Source organism: Rana temporaria, chromosome 5 (assembly GCF_905171775.1).
Source record: "Rana temporaria chromosome 5, aRanTem1.1, whole genome shotgun sequence".
In the NCBI taxonomy this organism is placed as follows: domain Eukaryota; kingdom Metazoa; phylum Chordata; class Amphibia; order Anura; family Ranidae; genus Rana; species Rana temporaria.
The window spans coordinates 313,600,462-313,625,223 of record NC_053493.1 but is presented as its reverse complement, the minus strand read 5'-3'; the positions used below and the strand labels follow the sequence as shown (position 1 = coordinate 313,625,223).

The window sequence follows — 24,762 nt, the reverse complement described above, 5'->3', positions numbered from 1 at the left end:
TTTGGTGACCTCAGTGGTCAGGGGTATATGTGTCGGTGGGGAGTTCGCTATTGCAACCGGGCGCCCAGTTGACTCCTTCACTGGGGCCCTCTGAAGTTTTTCCCCCAGTTGTTTGGATTTTGTTTCAGTTACTGGGCTTGGGCACACTCGCCTGAGATGTCCTACTCCTCCACATTTGAAGCATACTGTCTGTGTTTGTTTCATAGGATGATTAATGGTAGGAGTCTCTGGAGCCTTGAGTGGCAGGACTTATTCTGTCTGGGGTTTCACCAGACGAATCATCAACATGGTCATCATCTCCAGTATTTCTTTCTGGGTTTGGAACAGCTTCTCCAGTTCAGTCTGACCTACGGGTAGGTGGTGAATAGGTGAAAGCCATGATCCCTGTTCAACGCTTGTTGCCAATACATTAAGTTCCTGAGTGTCTGAGGGGACACCTATCTGCTGTATTTTAGCACTTGTGGAGCTAGGAGGTTGAAGTTTCCCCTGTTTTTGGTCCCTCTCAATCTCCATTTTATCCGCTTCATTCACTTTCTCAATGAGGACCTCATCCGGAGTTGAGGGATCTTCCAAATACTGCTTCAGTTGTAGCTTGATATAGTCACTCCTCAATCCCGTAGTCACAGATCTCCTAAATTTCCTCTTAACTAGCTCGGCTCCAAAATGTTCTCCATTTCCTTCTTCCTTTGATGTGAACAGCAGGCGGTCCTTGAGCTCAATGGCCCGAAATAGGAAGTTCTGAGGAGTCTCTCTATTATCCTGTGTCATATTTATCAGTCGATGAAACAGCTCAGTGGCATCTTCCTCCTCATAATAGCTTTTCAGTATCCTCTTTAGCTGGTTCAAGGTCAATCCACTCTTCCTCTCCAACATGCCCCTAACACTTGAACCTGGGCTGATGGCATGGATTACAGCCTCTCTAATTTCCGATTCCAGATATCCTTTCTGTAGCCCCAACTCTATTTGGTGTAGGAGGCTGGTGTAGGACAGTTTGTCCTTCTGCCCTCTTTCTCCTATCTGGCCGTCAATGTGGAAATCCTTCCTGGTGGTTACTTCCTGCAAGCGGCCCTGGGTGCGTTTCTTCAGTACCTTCCCAGTGTTGGGCGTTATCTGGCCATCTTTCTGGTCCTCCAAAACGACACGTAACCCATTAATGCGTTCAGCTATCATACTGGAGGTCTCCTGAAACCTCTCCTGTATGTTACAGTACTGTCGCTTCAGATCAGCCAGCTGTCGTTCTGCCAGTGATTTAACAGCAGCCTCTGCTTTCCTGTCTAAAGGTTCTAACTGCTTTTGACTGGGAGAGCGCCCTTCATGTTTGCTGGGGTGTGTCAGGTGGAACTCTGTCTTTTCGGACAATTTTATACTGGCACCGTGGAAGTTTTCAGGGACATCCCGTTCCCACTCTATCAGTGCATAGGTGCAGTCGGTCCCAGGATCGGGTTTCACTGCGACCACGTAAGCCTTTATGTCCGGGGACAATGCTTGTACCAACTCTTTAATTTGTTTCTTTCCCCAGTCGCTCCCTGGAAGTTCAATGACCACGCTCGCTTCTGAGCGTGTCCCTTCTGCTTTGCACCATTGGACTACTTTGATGGGGTCCATGATAGCGTGAAGGGGCGGGCTTGCTTGTAGAGTGACAGGAATCCCGGACGAGCCCCCACGTGTAGCACTGACCCCCGAAGGAGCTGCTGGTTTAATTTGGGCCTGCACTCTACTAATAAACCCCTCCACATACTTGGCTCAATCCCCTTGGCACAGCTGTGATGCAATGCAATACAATACAATGTAAGACAATACAAAATACCTGTATTATAACCCCAGGATCCACTGACTGCATTTGGAGTGAGAAAAACAGTACGCCACAACAACTGGATACTTAACCAGAGATATATTTTACTGTGAAATATGCAAATAAGTGATTACAGTAATTGTGCTGTCATCCCAACGTAAGACGACAGCACAATTGATTTAAACATAAGCTTTTTGAAAACAATATACATAAACATTTTATACCTGGGAGCTCCCCCTACTTTATTAGCTATGCGTGAGATCTCACTTAAAGTACTTGGTCTTTTATCTTCTTTTCTTCGCTAGCTAAAGTGATTTGTAATCCACAGTTTTGATGAGTCAAATTGAAGTGAAAATGCTCCTGGTGTAACTGCAACAACTATTTTAAAATCGCTTGAAATGTCAAATTAGATAGGCCTCAAGCCTTCTCAGTTTCAGTTCCTCTGCTCCTCTGTGGAACTATAAATCCCAGTGAGGCCTGTATATGAGTCTGTGTGTAAACTTAGCAAACTGTGGGTCGTGACCCGCTCACCCACTGGATCGGAGCTCCGGGTAGTAACTTTTGTTCGGGGTCCTGTGACTGCAACTTGCTTCTCCGTCAGCTCTGTTCAGCTCCGCTGGATGGATCCGGTTCTCTGATGCTCGGATGAGTGTCTCTCTGTCTCTGCAATCCGGCCACTGTCCTCTAGCTCTCCGAGCTCAGCCTTTTTCTCCCCAGCAGCTCGGCATCAGCCTCCAGAAGGCTTTTGTTTACCCTCTTGTCTCCCCTCGTCTCCAAGGCAACCAAAATCCTCAACCAAAACATCTCTCTGCATTACCAGTATTTGGGTCTCTCCTCGTCTCCAAGGCAACCAAAATACTAAACAAAACATCTCTCTGCATTACCAGTATTTGGTCACTAGATGGCTCCAAATACTTGAACATAGCAATGTCCATAGACGTTGTATTAAAGTATGCAAACACACATCAATATACAAGAATGTCAGCGCTACATTTATTTTTCAGACGAGAACAAAATTCCAAAACAAAATTTTTCAGTGTGCACATGTCTAATGGAGATAGGATAATCCAATGAACAAATACAGTGGTAGGCAGGTAAATTACACACACGGGCTCCTCAATAGGGAATGGGATTCCTTCCAGAGAAAAAAACAGAACAATAGAAAGAGCGCCAGGTGAGTACGAGTAAAAGACAACAAGTATTTTATTCTATATGCACGTTGCGTTTCCTGCAGCAGTCTGAGCTTGTGCCCTGCAACCATCCTCCACTTCACATGAGATCACTGCCTGTTTCATCTGCACACTACACTAGCCGTGCATGCTGTACACAGGATACTTTTATGTGAATATGGAATAAACTACTTTATACTCACCTGGCGCCCTTTCTGTTGTTCTCTTTCCCTTGGTGTCATATGTATTGAACTTCCTTTTTGTTCACCTAAAAGTTACTGGCGATCATCGATTCATATTTCACATTATTGCCTCAGAACTACGCTCAGAGGTGAAATATCAGCCCACCCTGTCTCTGGGGAAGCACAATGCCTACCAGGGTGTGCTACTCCAGGGGTGTGTTAGTCCTGCCCCCCGCCCACATCACAATTCTTGCCTAGGCCAGAATGACATGTGCCCTGTCCTGAAGCCTCCATGACAGCTGATCACATGATGTAAACAGAAGGTGGTAATCTGCTTTTTATTACCTCATGCTAACAGCGTGAGGAGAAAACAACAAGCTGATTACCGGCTTCTGTAAAAGGAACATCAGTTCCACACAGTGCTGATAACCAGTGCCCACCAGTGCCACCTATCAGTGCCCATCAGTGCCCCATCATCAGTGCCACTTATCAGTGCTGCCTATCAGTGCCACCTACCAGTGCACGACAGTGCCACCTATCAGTGCCGCCTATCAGTGCCACCTACAGTATCAGTGCTCTTTAGTGCTGCCTATCAGTGCCCTTCAGTCCCCCCTTTCAGTGCAACCTCATCAGTGTCTCCTGATCAGTGCCCATCAGTGCCACCTATCAAAGCCCATCAGTGCTGCCTTATTAGTGCCTATAAGTGCAGCCTATCAGTGCCCATTAATGCAGCCTATCAAATGTACACAAATGATAGCACCGCTCTAACTGTGAAATTAAAATGAATACATTTCATACCGCGCTCAATAAAACCAAATCACGTGATATAAATTACTCATATAAACATAAGAATGTATACCAAATTAGTATAAATAAACTTAAAAAATATAATAATAAAATATGATGGTAAAGTCCATGAACCGCCACAAAACGATTCTCCAATCCAGTACACAGTGAAATTGCAATTCAGTGAAAAAAGGAAAAGTGCCGTCCTCCACCAGTCTAGGCAAATATCCTATTAACCGGATGGATCTGACACCCATGACAGGTGTCACTGTCAAATAGGCAGAGAATGTAAGTCACAATATCTCCCCCGAATACTGGTGGTCCTGTCGTTCCCCTCCTTACATCCCACTTTTCAGTGCAGGACATTAATGTTGGGTAACAAAGAAGTATACTACTATCTTCAGGTCTCCTATTTCCCATCGCTGGCCATCATACTATGCTTCCAGCATGGCAGGTGAAAACCTCCAAATATGTGTGTTGGATACATTCTCTCCAGGTGCCATGTTCAGATAACCTTCCACTCGTCACAAACTCGGAATGTGGATATATGGAAAGAACTCGCACTCTGGAATCCATCCACATTCTTTATTCGATAATCACAAAGTACAGAGTAACTGCCAACGTGTTTCAGCAAAGAGCCTTGTTCACAGCATAGTTACCCACAAAACCAGCACCAACATATATACAAAAAGAGACTCAAAACACTCCCATTTATTAGTCAATGCAATTAGCTGTAGATGAGAATTGGGATTTTATGTGATAGACCAACACAAAGTGGCGAATAATTATGAAGTCGAAGGAAAATGATAAATGGTTTTCAATTTTGTTTACAAATATATATCTGAAAAGCGTGGCGTGCATTTGTATTCAGCACCCTTTACTCTGATACCCCTAACTAAAATCTAGTGGAACCAATTGCCTTCAGAAGTCACCTAATTAGTAAATAGAGTGGACTCTATTTACACACCAGATATTTCAGGGATAAAGTTGTGGAGAAGTTTAAAGCAGGGCTAGCACTGTAAAATCCATCATCTGAAAATAGAAAGAGTGTGGCACAACTGCAAACCTACCAAGACTACCAACCTACCAAGACTAGGGATGAGCTTCGTATTCGAGTCGAACTCACGTTCGACTCGAACATCGTATGTTCGATCATCCGTGGAATTACGAACCTTTTGGGCCGTTCGCGCCAAATTCGAGTGGCGTGTCACGGCCCATAATTCACTGCGGCATCGCAGTGCATTGCTGGCTGATGATTGACCAAGCTTGCACTATGACCCGCATGCTTAGCCAATCACAGCGCGCAAAAAACGGAGAGCCATAATTGGCCAAAGCCAGGGTGGCTTTGGCCAATTATGGCTCAGGGGGTTTTGTACACGCCCCACACTATATAATGCTGCCTTGAAGTCGGCCTTGTGTACAGTTGGTGTTTTACAGTGTTGGTGGTTTACAGAGAGAGACAGAGAGAGAGAGAGTGTAATTTTTTGGAGTTAGACAGAGCAGGCAGGCTAGTCAGTTAGAGTTACAGTGTGTAGAGGATATATATGCATCCTAGGTGTTGTATATATATGTATACACTGTATTGAGTTTAGATAGATGCGCTCTTCCTAATATACTGACAGGCAGGCAGGTGATTGTGCTAGCTGCAGTATTTTCACGTGGTGTACTGTCTGCGTCCTCTGTACAGTGTGCACCTAAAGCTACGTCAATAGATTTGCTGGTGTTTCTCATATTAATTCCTAAAGGCAGTAGAGCTGCACGATTCTGGGAAAAATGAGAATCACGATTCTTTTGCTTAGAATGAAGATCACGATTCTCTCACGATTCTCAAAAAATGCATGGTGTTTTTGTTGTTGCATACATTTTTGTGATTTTTATTTTATTTTACTTACACACGCCTTGAGGCGATTAAGTTCGCATTTGTTTGCGCTATATAAGTTTCTCACTCACTCACACACATTATACAGTATATATATATATATATATATATATATATATATATATATATATATATATATATATATATATATACAGTACAGACCAAAAGTTTGGACACACCTTCTCATTCAAAGAGTTTTCTTTATTTTCATGACTATGAAAATTGTAGATTCACACTGAAGCATCAAAACTATGAATTAACACATGTGGAATTATACATAACAAAAAAGTGTGAAACAACTGAAAATATATTTCATATTCTAGGTTCTTCAAAGTAGCCACCTCACTGAATGGGGGGGGGGGGGGTGTTCGGCTCATCCCTAACCAAGACATGGCCATCCACCTAAACAAACAGGCCGGGCAAGGAGAGCATTAATCAGAGAAGCAGCCAAGAGGCCCATGGTAACTCTGGAGGAACTGTAGAAATCCACAGCTCAGGAGGGAGAATCTGTCCACAGGACAACTATTAGTCATGCACTCCACAAATCTGGCCTTTATAGAAGAGTGGCAAAAAGAAAACCATTGTTGAAAGAAAGCCATATGAAATCATGTTTGCAAGAAGCCATGTGGGGGACTCAGCAAACATGTGGTAAAAGGTGCTCTGTTCAGATGAGAGCAAAATTAAACTTTTTGGCCTAAAAGCAAAACGCTATGTGTTGCGGAAAACTAAGGCCCCATACACACGAGAGAATTTATCCGCGGATACGGTCCAGCGGACCGTTTCCACGGATAAATCCTCTCAAAGATTTCCGCAGATTTCTATGCGATGGAGTGTACACACCATCGCATTGAAATCCGCGCGGAAATCCTCTGGCGATGACGTGTCGCGCCGTCGCCGCGATTATGACGCGGCGACGGCGCGACGCTGTCATATAAGGAATTCCACGCATGCGTCAAATCATTACGACGCGTGCGCGGAATCCCTTTGGACGGATGGATCCGGTAAGTCTGTACAGACGATTCCAGCAGATGGATTTGTTGTGCATGTCAGCAAATATCCGATCTGCTGGAATCCATCCCAGAGGAGATTTCTCCGCGGAAACAGATCCGCTGGCGGGTACACACCATAGGATCTATCCGCAGAAACCCATTTGCTGGGATTTATCTGCGGATGGATTCTATCGTGTGTATGGGGCCTAACACTGAGCATCACCCTGAACACACCATCCCCACTCTGAAACATGGTGGTGACATCATGTTGTGGGGATGCTTTTCTTCAGCAGGGACAGGGAAGCTGGTCAGAGTTGATGGGAAGATGGATGGAGCCAAATACAGGGCAATCTTAAAAAAATCTGTTAGAGTCTGCAAAACACTGGAGATTGGGGTGGAGGTTCACCTTCCAGCAGGACAACGACTCTAAACATACAGCCAGAGCTACAATAGATGGTTTAGATCAAAGCATATTCATGTGTTAGAATGGACCAGTAAAAGTCCAGACCTAAATGCAATTGAGAATCTGTGGCAAGACTTGAAAATTGCTGTTCACAGATGCTCTCCCTCCAATCTGACAGAGCTTGAGCTATTTTGCAAAGACAAATCAGCAAAAATGTCACTCTCCAGATGTGCAAAGCTGATAGAGACATCCCCAAAAAGACTTGCAGCTGTAATTGCAGCGAAAGGTAGTTCGACAAAGTATTGATTTGGGAATACAAATGCACGCCACACTTTTCAAATATTTATTTGTAAAAAAAAAATTAAAACCATTAATAATTTTTGGTCTATAAAATCCCAATAAAATATATTCATGTTTTTGGTTGTAACATGACAACATGTTGAAAATTTCAAGGGGTATACATACTTTTTCAAGGCAATGTATTTGCCAGTTTTTCCAGGGGAAAATGTAAGAGGGGGTTAAAGTTAAGTTTTCTTATAGAATATTATTTTCTTTAGGGATAGAACTACTAAGAAATATAATAATATGCATATAATTGTTTTCAACTTTCTTTTTTTTTAGATAGTGCCTCTTTGGATTGCTCCAAATATATTAACTTTTTCTGGATTTTTGATGATATTATTTAATTATATTTTATTATCTTTTTATGATTGGGATTATACAGCGTCAGGTAATATTATCTCTCACACATTATAAATAGTCTTTGCAAAAATGCTTTTCTTCTTACTACTTTTGTGCTTATATTTTTAGATATCTATTCCTTTAGGTTAAGCATTAGAGAGATATTTAAAATTCAGAAAAACATTATTTTAACTAGATGAAGTGAAATTAATACCAAGGGGCCATTTAAAAATGTATAATAAATTATATTTACATAAGTCTAAAGTGATCCTTTCACTAAAATTAAAGCCCTGTACACACGATCGGATATCTGATGGAATATAATCAGATGGATTTTTTTGGCGGATGTTCGATGAAGCTGACTTTCATCAGGCTTGCATACACACTATCAGACTAAATTCCGACCGTGCCAAAACGCGGTGACGTAAAACACTACGACGAGCCGAAAAAAAAGAAGTTCAATGCTTCTGAGCATGCGTCGACTTGATTCTGAGCATGCGTGGATTTTTCTCCGATGGAGTTCCACACAGATGATCAGATTTTTCTATCGGATTTTTATCCATAGGAAAAATGTAAAACATGTTCTATTTTTTAACACCAATGGAAACCCCCTCCTCCACACAGACATACTGTATACATGCTGATACACATGACCAAATACCTAGTCTCTAGCTATTGAAACAGCAAGCACTGTCCATAATGTAAAGGAAAACATCCATTCCAATGGCCATGAGACTTTCTGTGAAGAGGTATTGAGAAGATCTTGGAGGAGTAAGGAGAGGTATGCAGTGGCGGAATTATCAGTGTCGCAGCAGTCGCCGTTGCGACTGGGCCCTGTAATTCCGCCAAGTACGGGGGGGCCCAACCGCCGCTGGCGTGCTGTTCGTTCCGGGCAGGGCCGATCCGCCCTATACGCAGACTACACAGGCCACCGAGGAGAGCACAAGGGAGTATTAACTTGGGGCCCCGTGCCGCCACTAGAGGTCCGCGGCCGGCGGAGATAATGTCTCCGCCGGCCGCCATTTTCCTGAAGACCACAACGAGAAGGGAGCCCTGCCTGCTGTAATAGAGCTGCGGTGCCCACCACCTGGTCTGCCGATGGGATCAGAGAGAAACTGCAGCCCCCTGTAACCTGAATAGGAGGAGCGGTGGGGTGGCTGCATAAAGAAGAATAATTCTCTCCATCGTCCTCCCATGGTCTCTGAATGCCTGCTTCTGCTCCTCTCCCTCTCGCAGGCATTCAGGTACTGTGGGAAGAAGATGGAGAGAATGATTCTTCTATATGCAGCCACCCCACCGCTCCTCCTAATCTGCTTATCTCTGCTGCCCCCACAGTGCTCTCTACCCCCCCCCCAGTGCTCTCCACCTCCCCCATGCTCTCCACTGCCCCCTGTGCCCTCCACTTCTCCCCCAGTGCTATCCAGCCCCCCCCATGTGCTCTCCACCTCCCCCCATGCTCTAGGCTGCCCCACAGTGCCCTCCACCTCTCCCCTTGTGCTTGTTACCTCCCCCTGTGCTCTCCACCTCCCTACATGCTCTACGGTCTCCCCCTGCGCCCTCCGCCTCTCCCCCTGTGCCCTCCGCCTCTCTCCCCTGTGCGCTGGGGACACCTGAGATGTAAGAAAGCACTCCGCTGGGGACACCTGAGATGTATAGAAGCACTCCGCTGGCTGGGGACAGTGACACCTGAGATGTAAGGAAGCACTCCGCTGGCTGGGGACAGTGACACCTGAGATGTTAGGAAGCACTCCACTGGCTGGGGACAGTGACACCTGAGATGTAAGGAAGCACTCCGCTGGCTGGGGACTCCTGAGATGTAAGGAAGCACTCGCTGTCTGGGGACAGTGACATCAGGGCTCCCACTGATTCTGCATTATGGTGAGTTGAATAATTTCATTCTATATTACCATGTGATAATAGAAATAATGTGCTTCAATCATCCTGACACCATAACAACCATGGTGCCGGGATGATTGAGGTGCCAACACTAGAATTTTGGAGTATCTTTATCTGCTGATTGTTAAACACACCCCGGACTCTGTACGTAGCACACCCCGGACTCTGTACGTAGCACACCCCGGACTCTGTACGTAGCACACCCCGGACTCTGTACGTAGCACACCCCGGACTATGTACGTAGCACACCTTTAACCAGTGGCGGAATTATCAGTGTCGCAGCAGTCGTCATTTCGACTGGGCCCTGTAATTCAGCCAAGTCTGGGGGGGCCTTCACCCGCTCGTGTGAGATGCCCGACCGCCGCCTGCCAGTGTGAGGGGTCCACCTGACTGTCATGTCACTTTGGAGGGGGCGCCTTCATGATTTCTTGCATCGGGGCCCCGAAGTCTCTAGTTATGCCACTGGAGGTATGTATATATCTCTGAGTAGCTTCTGGTTTGGAGATAGGACATTTACAGGATACAATACTAAAAGTACAGTTATCCTGTAAATCTGTACACATTATGTACTGGTGCACATTCTAATCCCAGCTCCGTTGCAAACTTATAAAATAATTGCTGTATCTGGGCTAGCTATGTTTGGTCATATACACAAATATGTTTTTGTGTGCTTCATATGTCCGGTCTGATTTCCAGCCTGGCCTTGGCTGCTGATCATATAGTATAGAAAGTACTTTCAAATTCTGGTTTGCAGCTGTCTGGAACCATTATAAGTTCTTTCTTGGTATGACAATGAGGTAGAAAATGTCAGCCTATGATGTAGATATTTAGTCTGTGGTTAGCTCTGTAAACACTTATACTGGATATACAGTACAACAATGTTCCAGTTGTGACTCCCTGTTTCTGTGTGTAGTTAGTAGTATTATTTTTCTTTAACTTTATGCGTCATTTTACAGCCTGGCTATTTCAGGCTATTTGCAGAAATAAACAGCTGAATTAACTTTGTTTTTTTGCTGTTGTTCTACTTCCGTGCCTATTACATCATTGCAGCCAAAACACAGAGCGTGCACTCAGCTAAAAATAATATGAGAATAATGCAAAAAAGCATACAAATGTAATTTCAAGGGAATGCATAATGATTTTGTATACAGTATATTTTCTATATAGTATTTAAGTTAGAAATAAAAAGTGTAATTATTGCATATTAATATTTTTGAAAATGTATTGTTTTTAAATATTTAATGTTTTATCATCTTCTCAATCACCCAGGGATGTTCTGATTTTCCTTCTTTTTAGAAAACATTTACACACACATGTGAATGAAGGAAGTACAGTGGAACCTCGGATTGCGAGTAACGCTGTTAATGAGCGTTTCGCAATACGAGCACTGTATGGTTTACACAGGCTATCCACCCTTCAGTCTAATGCTGCTGCCAGACTCATCCACCTTACCAACCACTCAGGATCTGCCACCCCTCCCTGCCAATCTCTTCACTTACTACTAGACAACCCAAAATATTAAATTCAATAAAAAAAACTTCAAAGCCACCCACAACTCTATCCCCAGTTGCATCACAAACCTTATCTTGAAATATTAATCAAACTATCCTTTTTGCTCCATCTAAGACCTCCTGCTCTCTAGATCTCTTGTCACCTTTTCCCATGCTCACCTCCTGGACTTCCCCAAAGCACTCCTTCCTCTAGAACTTTTTACTGAAACCTTTACCTCTCCTACTCTGTCTGCCTTTTAGGCAATCCCTGAAAACTCATCTCTTCAGGTAAAGCCTAGTACACATGCTTAGGCCCCGTACACACGACCGGATCGATCCCGCGGATCAGTTCCAGCAGATAGATCCGGTCGTGTGTGCGACCTAGCGGACATTTTCAGGCAGATAAAAATCCAGCCAACGGATTCCCAGCGGATAAAAATTTCTTAGCATGCTAAGAAATATATCCGCTGGAATCCAGTCCAGCGGACTGATCCGGTCGTCCGCTCCCATCCCTCGCATGCGTCGTAATGATTCGACGCATGCGTGGAAGTATTTACCTTCCAGGGTCGCGCACGTCGCCGCGTCATCGTCGCCGCGACGACGCGGCCACGTCACCGCGGATGTATTCCGCGGGGATTTCGATCTGATGGTGTGTACAGCCATCAGATCCAAATCCGCTAGAGGATTTATCCGCTGGAAACGGTCCGGCGGCCCGTTTCCAGCGGATATCCTCTCGTCTGTAGGAGGCCTTATATTTTCAGACAACCGAACTTCCGTTTTTTTGTGGCATACTAGTCTCATGTTGACAGTGAAAATGCGAAACAATGTGAAAATGTTCCTACGACAGAGTACCAGTGTTGCCAACCTACCAGATTGAAATTTACTGACACAACCAACAAAATTTAATGGCACCGCCAAGTTTTTACTGGCAGTTCCAAAAGTTACAAAATTTCAGTTTTAAGTGAAAATTACAATATTTAGGCTACAAATAAGTACAATATGCAATTAGCAATGTGATTTAAGGTAGACATTAAGGCAAAAAGCATATTTCTTATTTTATTTTCAATATAGTAAGTAACTAGCTAGGGGACAGAACTCAGGAGGGCAATACATTAGAATGGACGATTCACTCATGAAATTGACTCTTACAATGACATTGACATTAGTGTGCAGGAGCACAGATGATGAAGACACCTCACCAACACGACACGTCCCCTCCTGAGTCACAGTGACAGTCTCTCTCTATGTCAGGTGGTCCCTTTAGTCCCCTCCAGTCCAAACAACACTGACAGTCCCGCCCCTAGCTTGCCTTACTCCCGTCTTGCAGACCCACACACCAGACTCCGGCTGCTCCGCTTGTCTCCCTTGCACCATGAGATCACACAATATGCTTAACCACTTAAGGACCTGTTTTTCAGATTTGGCGTTTACTAGACTAAAACAGTTTTTTTGCTAAAAAATTACTTAAAACCCCCAAACATTATATATATTTTTTCTAACACCCTAGAGAATAAAATGGCGGTCATTGCAATATTTTTTGTCACACCATATTTGCGCAGCGGTCTTACAAGCGCACTTTTTTTTTAATTAAAAAATAAGACAACAGTAAAGTTAGCCCAATTTTTTTATATATTGTGAAAAATAATGTTACGCCGAGTAAAATGATACCCAACATGTCACGCTTCAAAATTGCGCCCGCTCGTGGAATGGCGTCAAACTTTTACCCTTAAAAATCTCCATAGGCGACGTTTAAAAAATGCTATAGGTTGCATATTTTGAGCTACAGAGAAGGTCTAGAGCTAGAATTATTGCTCTCGCTCTAACGATCGCGGGGATTCCTCACTTGTGTGGTTTGAACACCATTTTCATATGCGGGCGCTACTCACGTATGCGTTCGCTTCTGCACGCGAGCTCGTCAGGACGGGGTGCTTTAAAAAAAATGTTATTGTATTCTTATTCTTATTTATTTATTTTATTATTTTTACACCGAAAAAAAAACACTTTTATTCCTTTTACAAGGAATGTAAACAACCCTTGTAATAGAAAAAAAGCATGACAGGTCCTCTTAAATATGAGATCTGGGGTCAAAAAATCCTCAGATCTCATATTTAGACTTAAATGCAAATAATAATCTTGCCCTCACTCGTATCCCAGCCGAGCAGGGGACAGCACTTGATTGCCCCTGCCGCTACCGACGGCTCCGGTAAGCGGCGGAGGGCGCAGGAGAGTGGCAGGATGGGGGGCCCTCTCCCGCCGCCGATAACGTTGATCTCGTGGTGAATCCACTGCGGAGACCACCGTTATCGTTTACAGGACCGCTCAAAAAAAAGATGAATATCTCGGTTGTGGCAGCAGCTGCTGCCGTTACCAAGATATCCATCTTTAAAAACAGGACGTATATAGTCGTGAGCTGGTCCTTAAGTGGTTAAACACCACCTCCACCATACCCACCCCTACCGGCACTGCCCAAACACAGTGTAGTAGGCACTTGGATGGTCTCAGCCGGCTCCAGACCCGAGCTGCATATGCACAGTTCCGAGCCGCGCATCACAGTTATATTTTTTACTGGCAACATTTTCCTCTCAGGCCCCGTACACACGACCGAGTTTCTCGGCAGAATTCAGCCAGAAACTCGATCGGAGCTGGATTCTACCGAGAAACTCGGTCGTTTGTACACTTTTCAGCGAGGAAGCCGATGAGGAACTCGTCGGGCCAAATAGAGAACATGTTCTCTATTTCCTCGTTGTTCAATGAGGAAAGTCGCCCCGCCGAGATCCTCGGCAGCTTCAACACTGAACTCGACGAGGAACTCGATGTGTTTGGCACGTCGAGTTCCTCGGACGTGTGTACGGGGCCTTACTGGCATTTACTGGCAGGAGAAAAGTGCCCATTTTTTACTGACTGCCAGTAAAAATACTGGCAGTTGGCAACACTGCAGAATACAACGTCAGAAATTACTAAATGTGTTGAATAGTTTTGTGCGTAGTCTTTTGTTTCTGAGCATGTGTAGTCTTGCTCTAATGATATCTTTCGTACTAATGAAACGATTTTCATATTGTATCCCACCTAGCTAACAACTCATCCCCAAATAGTTACAACCTGTTGTATCATTTACCTTTTCCTTTAGGTTGTAAGCTTCCACGAGCAGTGCCCTCCTATCCCTCTCATCTTGACTTGAATTGTAATTGCACTGCTATTTTTTATTTTGGAAAGCACTGCGCAAACTGTTGGCCCTGTATGAATTGTATATAATACTAATTGTAAAAATGCATAAAACATTAACATTTTTTAACAAATTAAAAATCTCTAAACCATAACCGGTTCACACTGGGGCGTCTCGTCAGGCGACTCAGCTTTTCAATAGAACCGTTCTAATAGGAGCGACGCAAGTCGCTCCGACTTAGAAAAAGGTTCTTGTACGACTTTGGGGGCAACTCAGGGCTACTTGCATTGACTTCTATACAGAAGTCATTTTGCAAGTCGCCTCTGAAGTCGTCTTCAGGTCGCCTTGCCGAGTCGCCCCCAAAGTCGTGCCGCCCAAGTGTGAACCGGGTCTGACAAAAAACGATTTAATATTAAACTGACTTTTTTATCTTCTCTGTTTAACAACTGTGCACTGACTCATTAATTAACGTGTACTGTATTAAACTGTATTTTTTTGTGTCTTATTACTTTACTGTATGTTCTCTAGAACAAAGAATTGGAAAAAAAAAACTGACCCTACAACATATATTTCCTCTTTAAGAGAAAAACACATGGGAAAGTTCAAAGACAATAACGTAAAAGGGTGAGAACTCATTAATGTTCAGCAGGCCTAATCAGTAAGTGGTTGGTTCTTGCTAAAATAAAATTGGATTGGCTTGCAAGTGAAAGTTTGTAAAAAAGGATTATGCAGTACAATCACAATGTGAAGTGTTACAATAGGGGAAGAACACAAAACTTTTGTGAGGATATGCATTTTGTTTCATAAATGTATTATTTTAAGCTTGATTGTTCATGTTTCTGATTTCCAGGTATTGGCATCCAGCATATTCCAAACTGGATTTGGATCTCTGCAGCTTTGGGCAACTTTTTGGCTTATGCATTAGGTATGATAGTGATAGTTAATTATATATAAAAGCGTTATTTTGCATATGTTTCATACATTTTTGGTGCTTAGTGATCCTGGAAATCCATACCTATCCTCCATGAAGGCACACACGTAGACACAAACATTGATGTGCCTTTATTATACCCGTGCTAAATAATGGTTTAAAACTGCCATTTTTTTTTTAACCTGACATCTGAGCTGTAGAGCCATACATACTGTTGTTGCTTGTGCTATTCCAGGACTGTCCCATTGAGCAGCAAATGAATGTATAGATGACTACAAAATTATTTTATGTTACTTTGTGACAAATGTTCATTATTTTCAGTGCACAAAGTTACCACAATGGGGTATGGCAAATGCTGACTAGTGGGCAAGGAAGATGCAGTGTGCTTGTTCCACTCCACCCTAAGAAATAACATTCTTGCGGCTATTACCACTCTGGAGTTTTATATAATATAAAATTTACATTTAAGTGATGGACTGTTTAAAAGCATAACATACAATGTAGTAAGCCAAACTATGGCACTCATTTATAAAATATGGAGATCCCCTCTATAACAACTAAAGTGGTGCTAAACAGAGAATTGTTAATTGGCATAATTCATTCACATAAATGATATATACCATGTTACTGTTTTGTTTTCTAATTCTCTATGTGCCTCATTCCTGCATCTCTGTTGTGTGATCACACGATCTTTCTCTGTTCTTTGTCATCTGCAGGGAAAGATCTTTGGGAGGGGCTTTGTTCTTTGTCATCTGCAGGGAAAGATCTTTGGGAGGGTCTTTGTTCTTTATCATCTGCAGGGAAAGATCCTTGGGAGGGGCTTTGTTCTTTGTCATCTGCAGGGAAAGATCTTTGGGAGGGGCTTCTATGTATGCTCTCTACACTGTGAGTCTGTGTCCGGCCAGCCGAGATTGGGGCTGTGCTATTCACATAACAAAACAAAAAAAACAGTTTCAGAAGAGCAAGTAAAATGAGAATACAATTGTTAAATAACTGCTTTACAGATCTCAATAAATTTATTGAACATCAGATGTGTATTTTATTATTATTAGCATTCATATGGTGTAGGCAGAGCCAGAGATGGCTGACACTAGATTTCACTTTATTGAAACGATACCTGTAACCAAGTCTCTTTTGTTGTTGTTTTTTTTTTTAATTTGCAGGCATTAGCAATTATATTTGATATATTTAAAGGGTTTGTAAACCCTTGTTTTTTTAGTTTTTTTAAATAACAAACATGTCATACTACAAACACTGTGAAAAACTACAAATTTTTCACAGTGTGGCCCCGATCACTGACTTCTGTGGTCCCCCGGAGGCTCTCACGGCTCCTCCCCATATTGGTAAACCCCTGGGAGAAGCGGTCTCCCGGGGGGTTACTTTGCGGGTGTGCTCCCAAGTCCAGCATTTGTATCTTCCAGAATTCTGGACTTGGCCCCACCCCCGGCGCCCGCGTCATTGGATTTGATTGACAGCAGCGGGAGCCAATGGCTGCACTGCTATCAATCTATCCAATCAAGAGCCGAGAACCCCCCGGGCAGAGAGGAAGAGTGCGTCTCCGCCGAGGGATTGAAGGGCACAGGTGAGTAAAACAGGAGGGCTGGGGGGCCAGTCAGTGTGAGAAGTTTTTTCACCTTAATGCATACTGATTTATATAAAAACTTTTGGGAGTTTCTTAGTAAATATAATCAATCAGCATACTATATTGCGTCCCCATAGTGTTAAGCAATATGAGGACATGGTGAAGAGAGGGAGGGGAGTGTCATTTACCACTATGGTACTGTACAGAAAAAATAGAAAATAGAGACCTTAGAAGGGAACTGAAATGTGTGCATGCTCTGTAGAGGACACCAGCTGGTCTATACAACCTCAACCTGAAGTGGAGACATAGCAATTATGGGAGGGACAGTTGAAGACAGGATCAACCAGGTATATTTCGCTCTACACAAAAACAAATGCTTTAGTGGCTTTGTGAGTATACACTTATATAGCATGTAATGAGAGTTTTTCATAGTCTGGGTTTAATGACACTTTAACAGTTGCTATAGACATCACTTAAACTGTAGAACCTATAAATTAGTTCAGTGTTAAACAATAACTGCTCAGGTTTGTCTATATATAGAAAGGTAAGGTACCAACATCCTGAATACTATTAAAGTCTATAAAAAAGGGGGGGGGTGCAAGTAGGATTTTCCTGGTACCGTCACAAGACATTACAACAACATTGTTAAAAATCAGTAAAGTTTATTTTACATACAGTTAACTTACATTTTTTTTAAAACATTTAGTATTGCATATTAGTTTCATTCTAAGTGGTCACACCACCTCTGTTGAGAATGATAAAAATCTCCAGTCACCATATGAGCATTAAAGATCAAACTCTCAACATGTTTTGTGGGTTCCCCGCTTCTTCAGGAGAGTAAAATGGGAGAACAGGAGAATTAAACACTTAAAGGCTGAACTGGCAAACTAAAGAGGCATCAAGGTCAAAAACATCCCTGGGCGAGCATGGGGACATATGAGGAATCCTGTGGAAACAAAATTGCTGTTTCCAGTAAATGAAGAATGAACTTTAGCAAGATCACAAGTGGTATATAGGCAGTGGGTCAGATGGAACACGGCTGAGTCTAGGTATATTGAATTGTTAAGTCAATACATATGTCTTCAATAGAGTCAATCAACACCAACAAAGACACCATTGTGATATCTAAAACAAAAATTAGTAAGCTTAAAACATAGTGAAAGTAGTGTTCACAATAGGACAGCTTTAATCATCCTGTGGTAGATCCTGGAGGAGAAGATCCAGCCACAGGCATCCACCGCCATGTGTCTTAAAGCAACACTAAAGTGATTTTTTTTTTTTAAATAACAAACATGTGGCCCCGAACATGGTCTTCTGGGGTCCCTCGGCGGCTGTCTCGGCTCCCCCCTGCAAGAACTTTCCACCTTCATGTGAGATCTTTCACATGGTGGTAAGTTCTTGTGGGCACGCTCCCGTGATACAGCCGTCGGTTATAGCCGCTCACTGTATCACTCAGCCCCGCCCCAGGATGCTGTATCATTGGATATAATTCACAGCAGTGCAAACTATTGGCTGCGCTGCTTTCAATCAATCAATCAATGAGCCGACCAAGAAGCCAGCACGTTCATGGCACAGGAATTTCAAAGGGTTCAGTCAAGTAAACGGGGGCCCCGGGGGGGGGGGGGCGCTAATGCTCAGATGTTTTTTCACCTTAATGCATAGAATGCATTAAGGTGAAAAAACATGTACCTTTACAACCCCTTTAAAGAGTATCAGAACTCTGGAAGCTGTGCTCAATCAACGGGCAAAGGACTAGTCAACATAATTGCCTGTGGTCTCCCTGCAGCTGATCTCTCCCCATTGCATGCCTTGTTTTGCACTGTTTGTCTGTGGAGGCAATCATCTTGGTAGAGTCAGGGTTTTGCTTCCTCATGTTAGAGGCTCCAGCAAGGAGAGAAGTGAGGAGCACAATAGTGAAATCACCATTTCTTGCTCTCAATTTCATGAGACTAGGGCCTCGTACACACGACCGAGTAACTCGTCGTGAATTAAACATCGTTTTCCTCGACGAGTTCCTTGTTAGGCTTGTCGAGAATCTTGACAAGCTTTCTTTGCGTACACACTGTCAAGACAAAATATTGTTGTTCTCAAACGCGGTGACGTGCAACACGTACAATGGCACTATAAAGGGGGAAGTTTGATTCCACTGGCGCCACCCTTGGGGCTGCTTTTGCTAATCTCATGGTACTGCGTGTTAAGTAAAAGTTTGGTGAGAGACGATTCGCGCTTTTCAGTCTGTTACAGCGTGACGAATGTGCTATCTCCATTACAAACCCTACTTTTACCAAAGGCACACTCCCATCTCATATTTTATTCTGAGCATGCGCGGGTTTCTAAGCATACACACGAACGTGTTTCTCGACGTAAACCAGCCCGACGGGAAACACGACGAGGAAATTGAAACTCCCGGCGAAGAAAAAGAGAACTTGTTCTCTTTTTTTCTCATCGAGTTCCACGACAGTTTTCTCGACAAACAACATACACACGACCGTTTTCCTCGGCAAAAAAGCTCTGCCACCAAGTTTCTTGATGGATTCTGTCGAGGAAAACGGTCGTGTGTATGAGGCCTAGCAGTCAGATATACTGTAGCCTAGGATGATACCTCACATACTAGGACTAATTTAAGGCAAAACTTTGATATTTCAGTATACTATTTATGCGCAATTAACAGTTCTAAATCTCTTCTATAACATAGCAAATCTTCACTTTTTGAATTCAGTTCTATTTTAAAGGGTATTTTCACCTTTGCAGTCACACTTGAGAAAGCTCTTAGAAACATCTGGACAGTATGGCTTGCACCAGCAGCTCACAAGCTGAGTGAGACAACCCCTAAATCAAAGTGCATACATAGATTGTGCTCAAACTAAAAGTGATTGAAGGCTCCCTGTGGGCTACAGTATCTCAGCTTTGGCCTCAACCTATTTAATACACAAGGTGGTTTTACTAAATTATTTCACTTACACAATGGACATGACGTTGTAGTAAGGAATGGGTTAATTATGACTAACCCCTGGTGGAAAAGAGTGCTGTTTGGACCTGAAAATTAGTAGTTCCCATTCATTAAGGTGAGAGCACACCTGGGTCATTGTTTGCAGTGTGGCCACAGTGTAGAATGCACAAAGATTTTGCGGTTTTAGGTGAAGTGCATCACTGAAGACTGATGGTGGAGAATTTTAGAAAATTAATTGTTTGCATCACTGAGGATTCATTTGTGTACTGGATGTTTATATATATTGGATATATGTATTTATTTGTATGCCTTAGACATTTATGTGCACTGGATATTGATTTGTTATTTTTTTATGCACATTTTTTATACTTCAAAGTGCCCAACTACAGTGATTTCAAGCCCATTTCACTCTACAATGACATCCCCACTTTCTTAGATGTTTGAGCTTTGCAACATAGTAAAAATGCATAGTGTGACAGTGCAGTTATCTGTGATGTCACCCAGGATTTTCAACCAGACCGGTTGAGGGTCTCCAGGGTGATTGTTTAATGTGGAGGAATCTGTTTTGTCAGTTTCCTCTGTGGTTTGTAAAATCCAGTTTGGGACTTGGAGCCTGGATCTGGGTGGAAGGAAATCTCCAGTCCTGGGACCAGGATTTGGTAATAACCAGGACACTGGGTTCTGGGCTCCTCTCTTGCAAAGAGTCCTACTGATGTGCAAGGGAGAAGCCAGAGGGCTGCATGGTGCAATCTGAGCAGACAGAGGGCCCAATCCCTGGAGCAGCAGGGAGGCTGCAAAAGAGAGTGCTAAGAGAGGTACGACATTTGTACCTGAAACCAAGGACACTGTTACACAGTCAGGAGGACACAGGCACAAAACCTGAGAAGCAGTGCTGCTAAAGTAAGCCAGGAGGCTGAACTGTTCTTTATTTTTGCATTGATAGTGAATACCCCTGTGTGGACAATTGTGTGTTTTGTTGGACATTTTCTTTTCTTTCTCTACAATAAAAGTGGGCCGACAAGCCCTTAAACGGCACAACTGGCGTGGTTTTCACTCACTGGTAAGCTCTATACTAAGCAAAGCAACCCCGAAACATTACAATAGATTGTCAGAGTTACATATAGGCACAGAAATAAATGAAGGAATGAAAGAGAGAGGTATTAGGCTGAAGGAAAGAAAATGGTAAAAGTAAAAAAATGAAATTTCAAACTAGTAGAGAGGATGCTCCCAATGCCTTATCAATCCACCAACATGTATCGAATCCAAGGATCCTACATCTAGTCGAACTTGGTCTAATTATTTAGGAGGGTGCATGTAAGTTGGTCATTAAACATAATCGAGTTCAGTTTTGTTTTACAAAGTCGGGTACCACCACTGATTGGTACAGCATCTTGCAATTGCTACCAATGCTGCCAGAACCATGTAAGAGAGCAGTCTTCTGGTGTTTTTCGGGATATCACTATCAAGTTTCTGGAAAGATTAATTTCCAGTTATCTGGGAACCTTTATTACCGTCACCAACCAAATGAGATTGAAGATCCTGATTCAGAACCTGGTTACTTTCAGACACTGCTACCATATATGGAATATGGTGTCTGTGTGGCCACAACATCTGAAGCCATCGAAGGACTCTTGTGGATGCTTTTTCGCTACCCTAGTAGGTACCAGATTGTATTGTATTAGGAAAGTGGTAATAGATATGTTGGATAAGTCGACAGCTAATTCTTACCAGTCCAATAACTCTAAGGTGATGCCACAATCTTGTTCCCAATCTTGCATATATGGGAGTTTATTATTTAGATCCATTAATAGATTATATATGATAGAGATGCGACCAAGGGTTGAGACTCTGGTTTTACAGAAGATCTTTAAGTGATTGTAAAGTCTTGTATTTATTTCAATTAAAATAGCAAACATGTTATATTTACCTGCTCTGTGCAGGAGTTTTGCACAGAGCAGCCCAGATCGATCCTCTTCTTCGTGGGTCCCTGGCCAGAGCTTCTGGGCCCTCCCTTCTGTTGAGGGCCCCCACAGCAAGCAGCTTGGTGTGGTGGCACTTGAGCTGAGCTGCAGCTCTGTGTATTCATTCAGACACAAAGCTGCGGTTTGACCCTGCCTTCTCTCTCCTGAACTGAGTTTGACAGCAGTGGGAGCCAATGGCACCGCTGCTGTGTCTCAGCCAATCAGAACAGGAGAGTCCTGTTCATTTGAGGGTAATTGTAATTTGTTTTGCTAGTGTTTCAGAGTATATAGGTCATTACCATGGAAAAAAAATCCCCTATTTATACCGTAGGAGGCCTTTATTTTACCACCAGTGAACTTTACATGGAGGAGGGCCAGCAGTAAATTCTGGGTTATAAGGAGGAGCTAAAGAAATATGGGGTAAAAAAGATTTCTCCTAGCTCTTTCTGTCCCGAATAGCAAGTGAATACAATAATTATGCACATTTTTATAGTATATATCTGGGATATGCAATTAGCGGACCTCCAGCTGTGAGGGCATAGGAATAACTCTGACAGCCAAAAGCATGACATCCAGACACAGAAGCATGATGGGACTTGTAGTTTTGCAACAGCTGGAGGTCCACTAATTGCATATCTCTGGTATATATGATCATATACTAGAGTACCACCTCTTTCATATACTGTACTTACAAGGATTTATTTTGGTGTGGGAGTTACCATTTAATGCAGGCAAGCTATATATTTGATGGGCACTCAGGGTAGTGTAGGAGCAAAATATTATCAGCAACTTTGGAATATTTTTTTAAGTTATGCTATGTTAATGGGGACATGTAACACATCATAAAGTATGTGTTATCCCAGTTTGCAAAAGTGGAAATGTGCTTTTAAGATATTACAGTGTGTTATTAACCAGGGTTTTATTCTGTACAGTACTAATGAGCCAGAGCTTCAAAATGAATAGTGCTTTTTCAGATTTAATTTGTTTTAATTCAATCAAGAATCTGCTAATTCTATTCAGACATTACAGCAATTGTCTTGCATTAAAAACTGGAAAGCTTCAAGCCCTAAAGCCTTACAGTTACATAGTTACCAACATTGTAAAACAATTTATAGGGACACTTTTTCATCTGTAGCTGGAGTTTTATTATAATTAGGGGCGGGGCATTCACTGTAGGCATGACATAGCAGGGGCGAAGTGTGCCACGGCAGAATGTGGATGTGGTTTAAAGTAAATATTGGGCGTGGCTTAAATGGGTGTGGTTAGAGTCTGGGATGAAAGAGGAATGGAGGGATAAGGACGGAAAAAAAGAAAGAGAGTGAGAAAGAAAGATGCAGCTTGCTACTTGCCACTGGAGATGCAGCACTCACTTTTCACCAGAGATGCACGACTCACTTTTCACCAGAGATGCAGCGCTCACTTATCACCAGAGATGCAGCAATCACATGTCACCAGATGCAGCTTACTTGTCACCAGAGATGCAGCAGTCACTTGCCACCAGATGCAGCTTGCTACTTGTCACCAGAAATGCAGCGCTCACTTGTCACCAGAGATGCAGCGCTCAATTGTCTCCAGAGATGCAGCACTCACTTACCACCAGAGATGTAGCTTATTTGTCACCAGAGATGCAGCACTCACTTGTCACCAGAGATTCAGCTTACTTGTCACCAGAGATGCAGCTCACTTACCACCAGAGATGCAGCTTATTTGTCACCAGAGATGCAGCACTCACTTGTCACCAGAGATGCAGCTTACTTGTCACCAGAAATGCAGCGCTCACTTGTCACCAGAGATGCAGCGCTCAATTGTCTCCAGAGATGCAGCACTCACTTACCACCAGAGATGTAGCTTATTTGTCACCAGAGATGCAGCACTCACTTGTCACCAGAGATTCAGCTTACTTGTCACCAGAGATGCAGCGCACTTACCACCAGAGATGCAGCTTATTTGTCACCAGAGATGCAGCACTCACTTGTCACCAGAGATGCAGCTTACTTGTCACCAGAGATGCAGCTCACTTGTAACCAGAGATGCATCTTATTTGTCAACAGAGATGCATCTTACTTATCATCAGAGATGCAGCTCTCACTTGTTACCAGAGATGCAGCTTACTTAGCACCAGAGATGCAACTCACTTGGCACCAGAGATGCAGCTTGCTTGTGACCAGAGATGCAGCTTACTTGTCACCAGAGATGCAGCTTACTTGTAACCAGCACCCACTTGTCACCAGAGATGCAGCTTACTTGTCACCAGAGATGCAGCACTCACTTGTCACCAGAGATGCAGCTTACTTGTCACTAGAGATGTAGCTCACTTGGCATCAGAGATGCAGCTTGCTTGTGACCAGAGATGAAGCTTACTTGTGACCAGAGATGCAGCTGACTTGTCACCAGAGATGCAGCTCACTTGTTACCAGAGATGCAAAGAGCAGCTCTCGTGGAGGCCAAGGGGAACAAACAAGAGGCGGAACCCGGGTGAAAATGAAAGCGGCTGCCAATAGAAATGGAGCTGCTGTCAACCCCCCACCCCATGGCCTGGCCCACAACCTGGGCTCTGGCTCTTGTTTCTTCCACACCTTGGCCTCAAGGAGAGCTTCTCTTCATAAAAATGGTAGCAACCCCAGATCTCTATCGGCTGTGACTGGTAATATATGACAGACACCAGGACAAAGCCAATTTCCTGGGAAAATCGGGACTGTTGGCAAGTATGCAGTTGCCTATCACTGTCTACTAGAAAAAAAGGCTTATATGCCTTACCCATACTAAGGCCCTTGTTCTTTTACAATCAATGTTTGCATTTGCCTAGCAGACTGCAAAATATTACTCTGTAAACAACAGCAGTGCAACCTTAGGGTGATGTCACACATCGTAAATAGAAAAAAAGGGAAAAAACTGCGCTATGAAAAAT

General features: G+C 43.3%; 1 protein-coding gene across 1 annotated transcript in view; it reads left to right on the top strand.

Annotated features, from left to right (window-relative positions):
* The window catches only part of LOC120941278 (ethanolaminephosphotransferase 1-like), an 89,577-nt gene that overhangs the window by 50,284 nt on the left and 14,531 nt on the right, over positions 1-24,762 (top strand). Inside the window, exons 3-4 of the mRNA XM_040354599.1 lie at positions 7,822-7,930; positions 15,281-15,355. Of these exons, the coding sequence (XP_040210533.1) occupies positions 7,822-7,930; positions 15,281-15,355 (184 nt within the window). The remainder of the gene's footprint in view (positions 1-7,821; positions 7,931-15,280; positions 15,356-24,762) is intronic.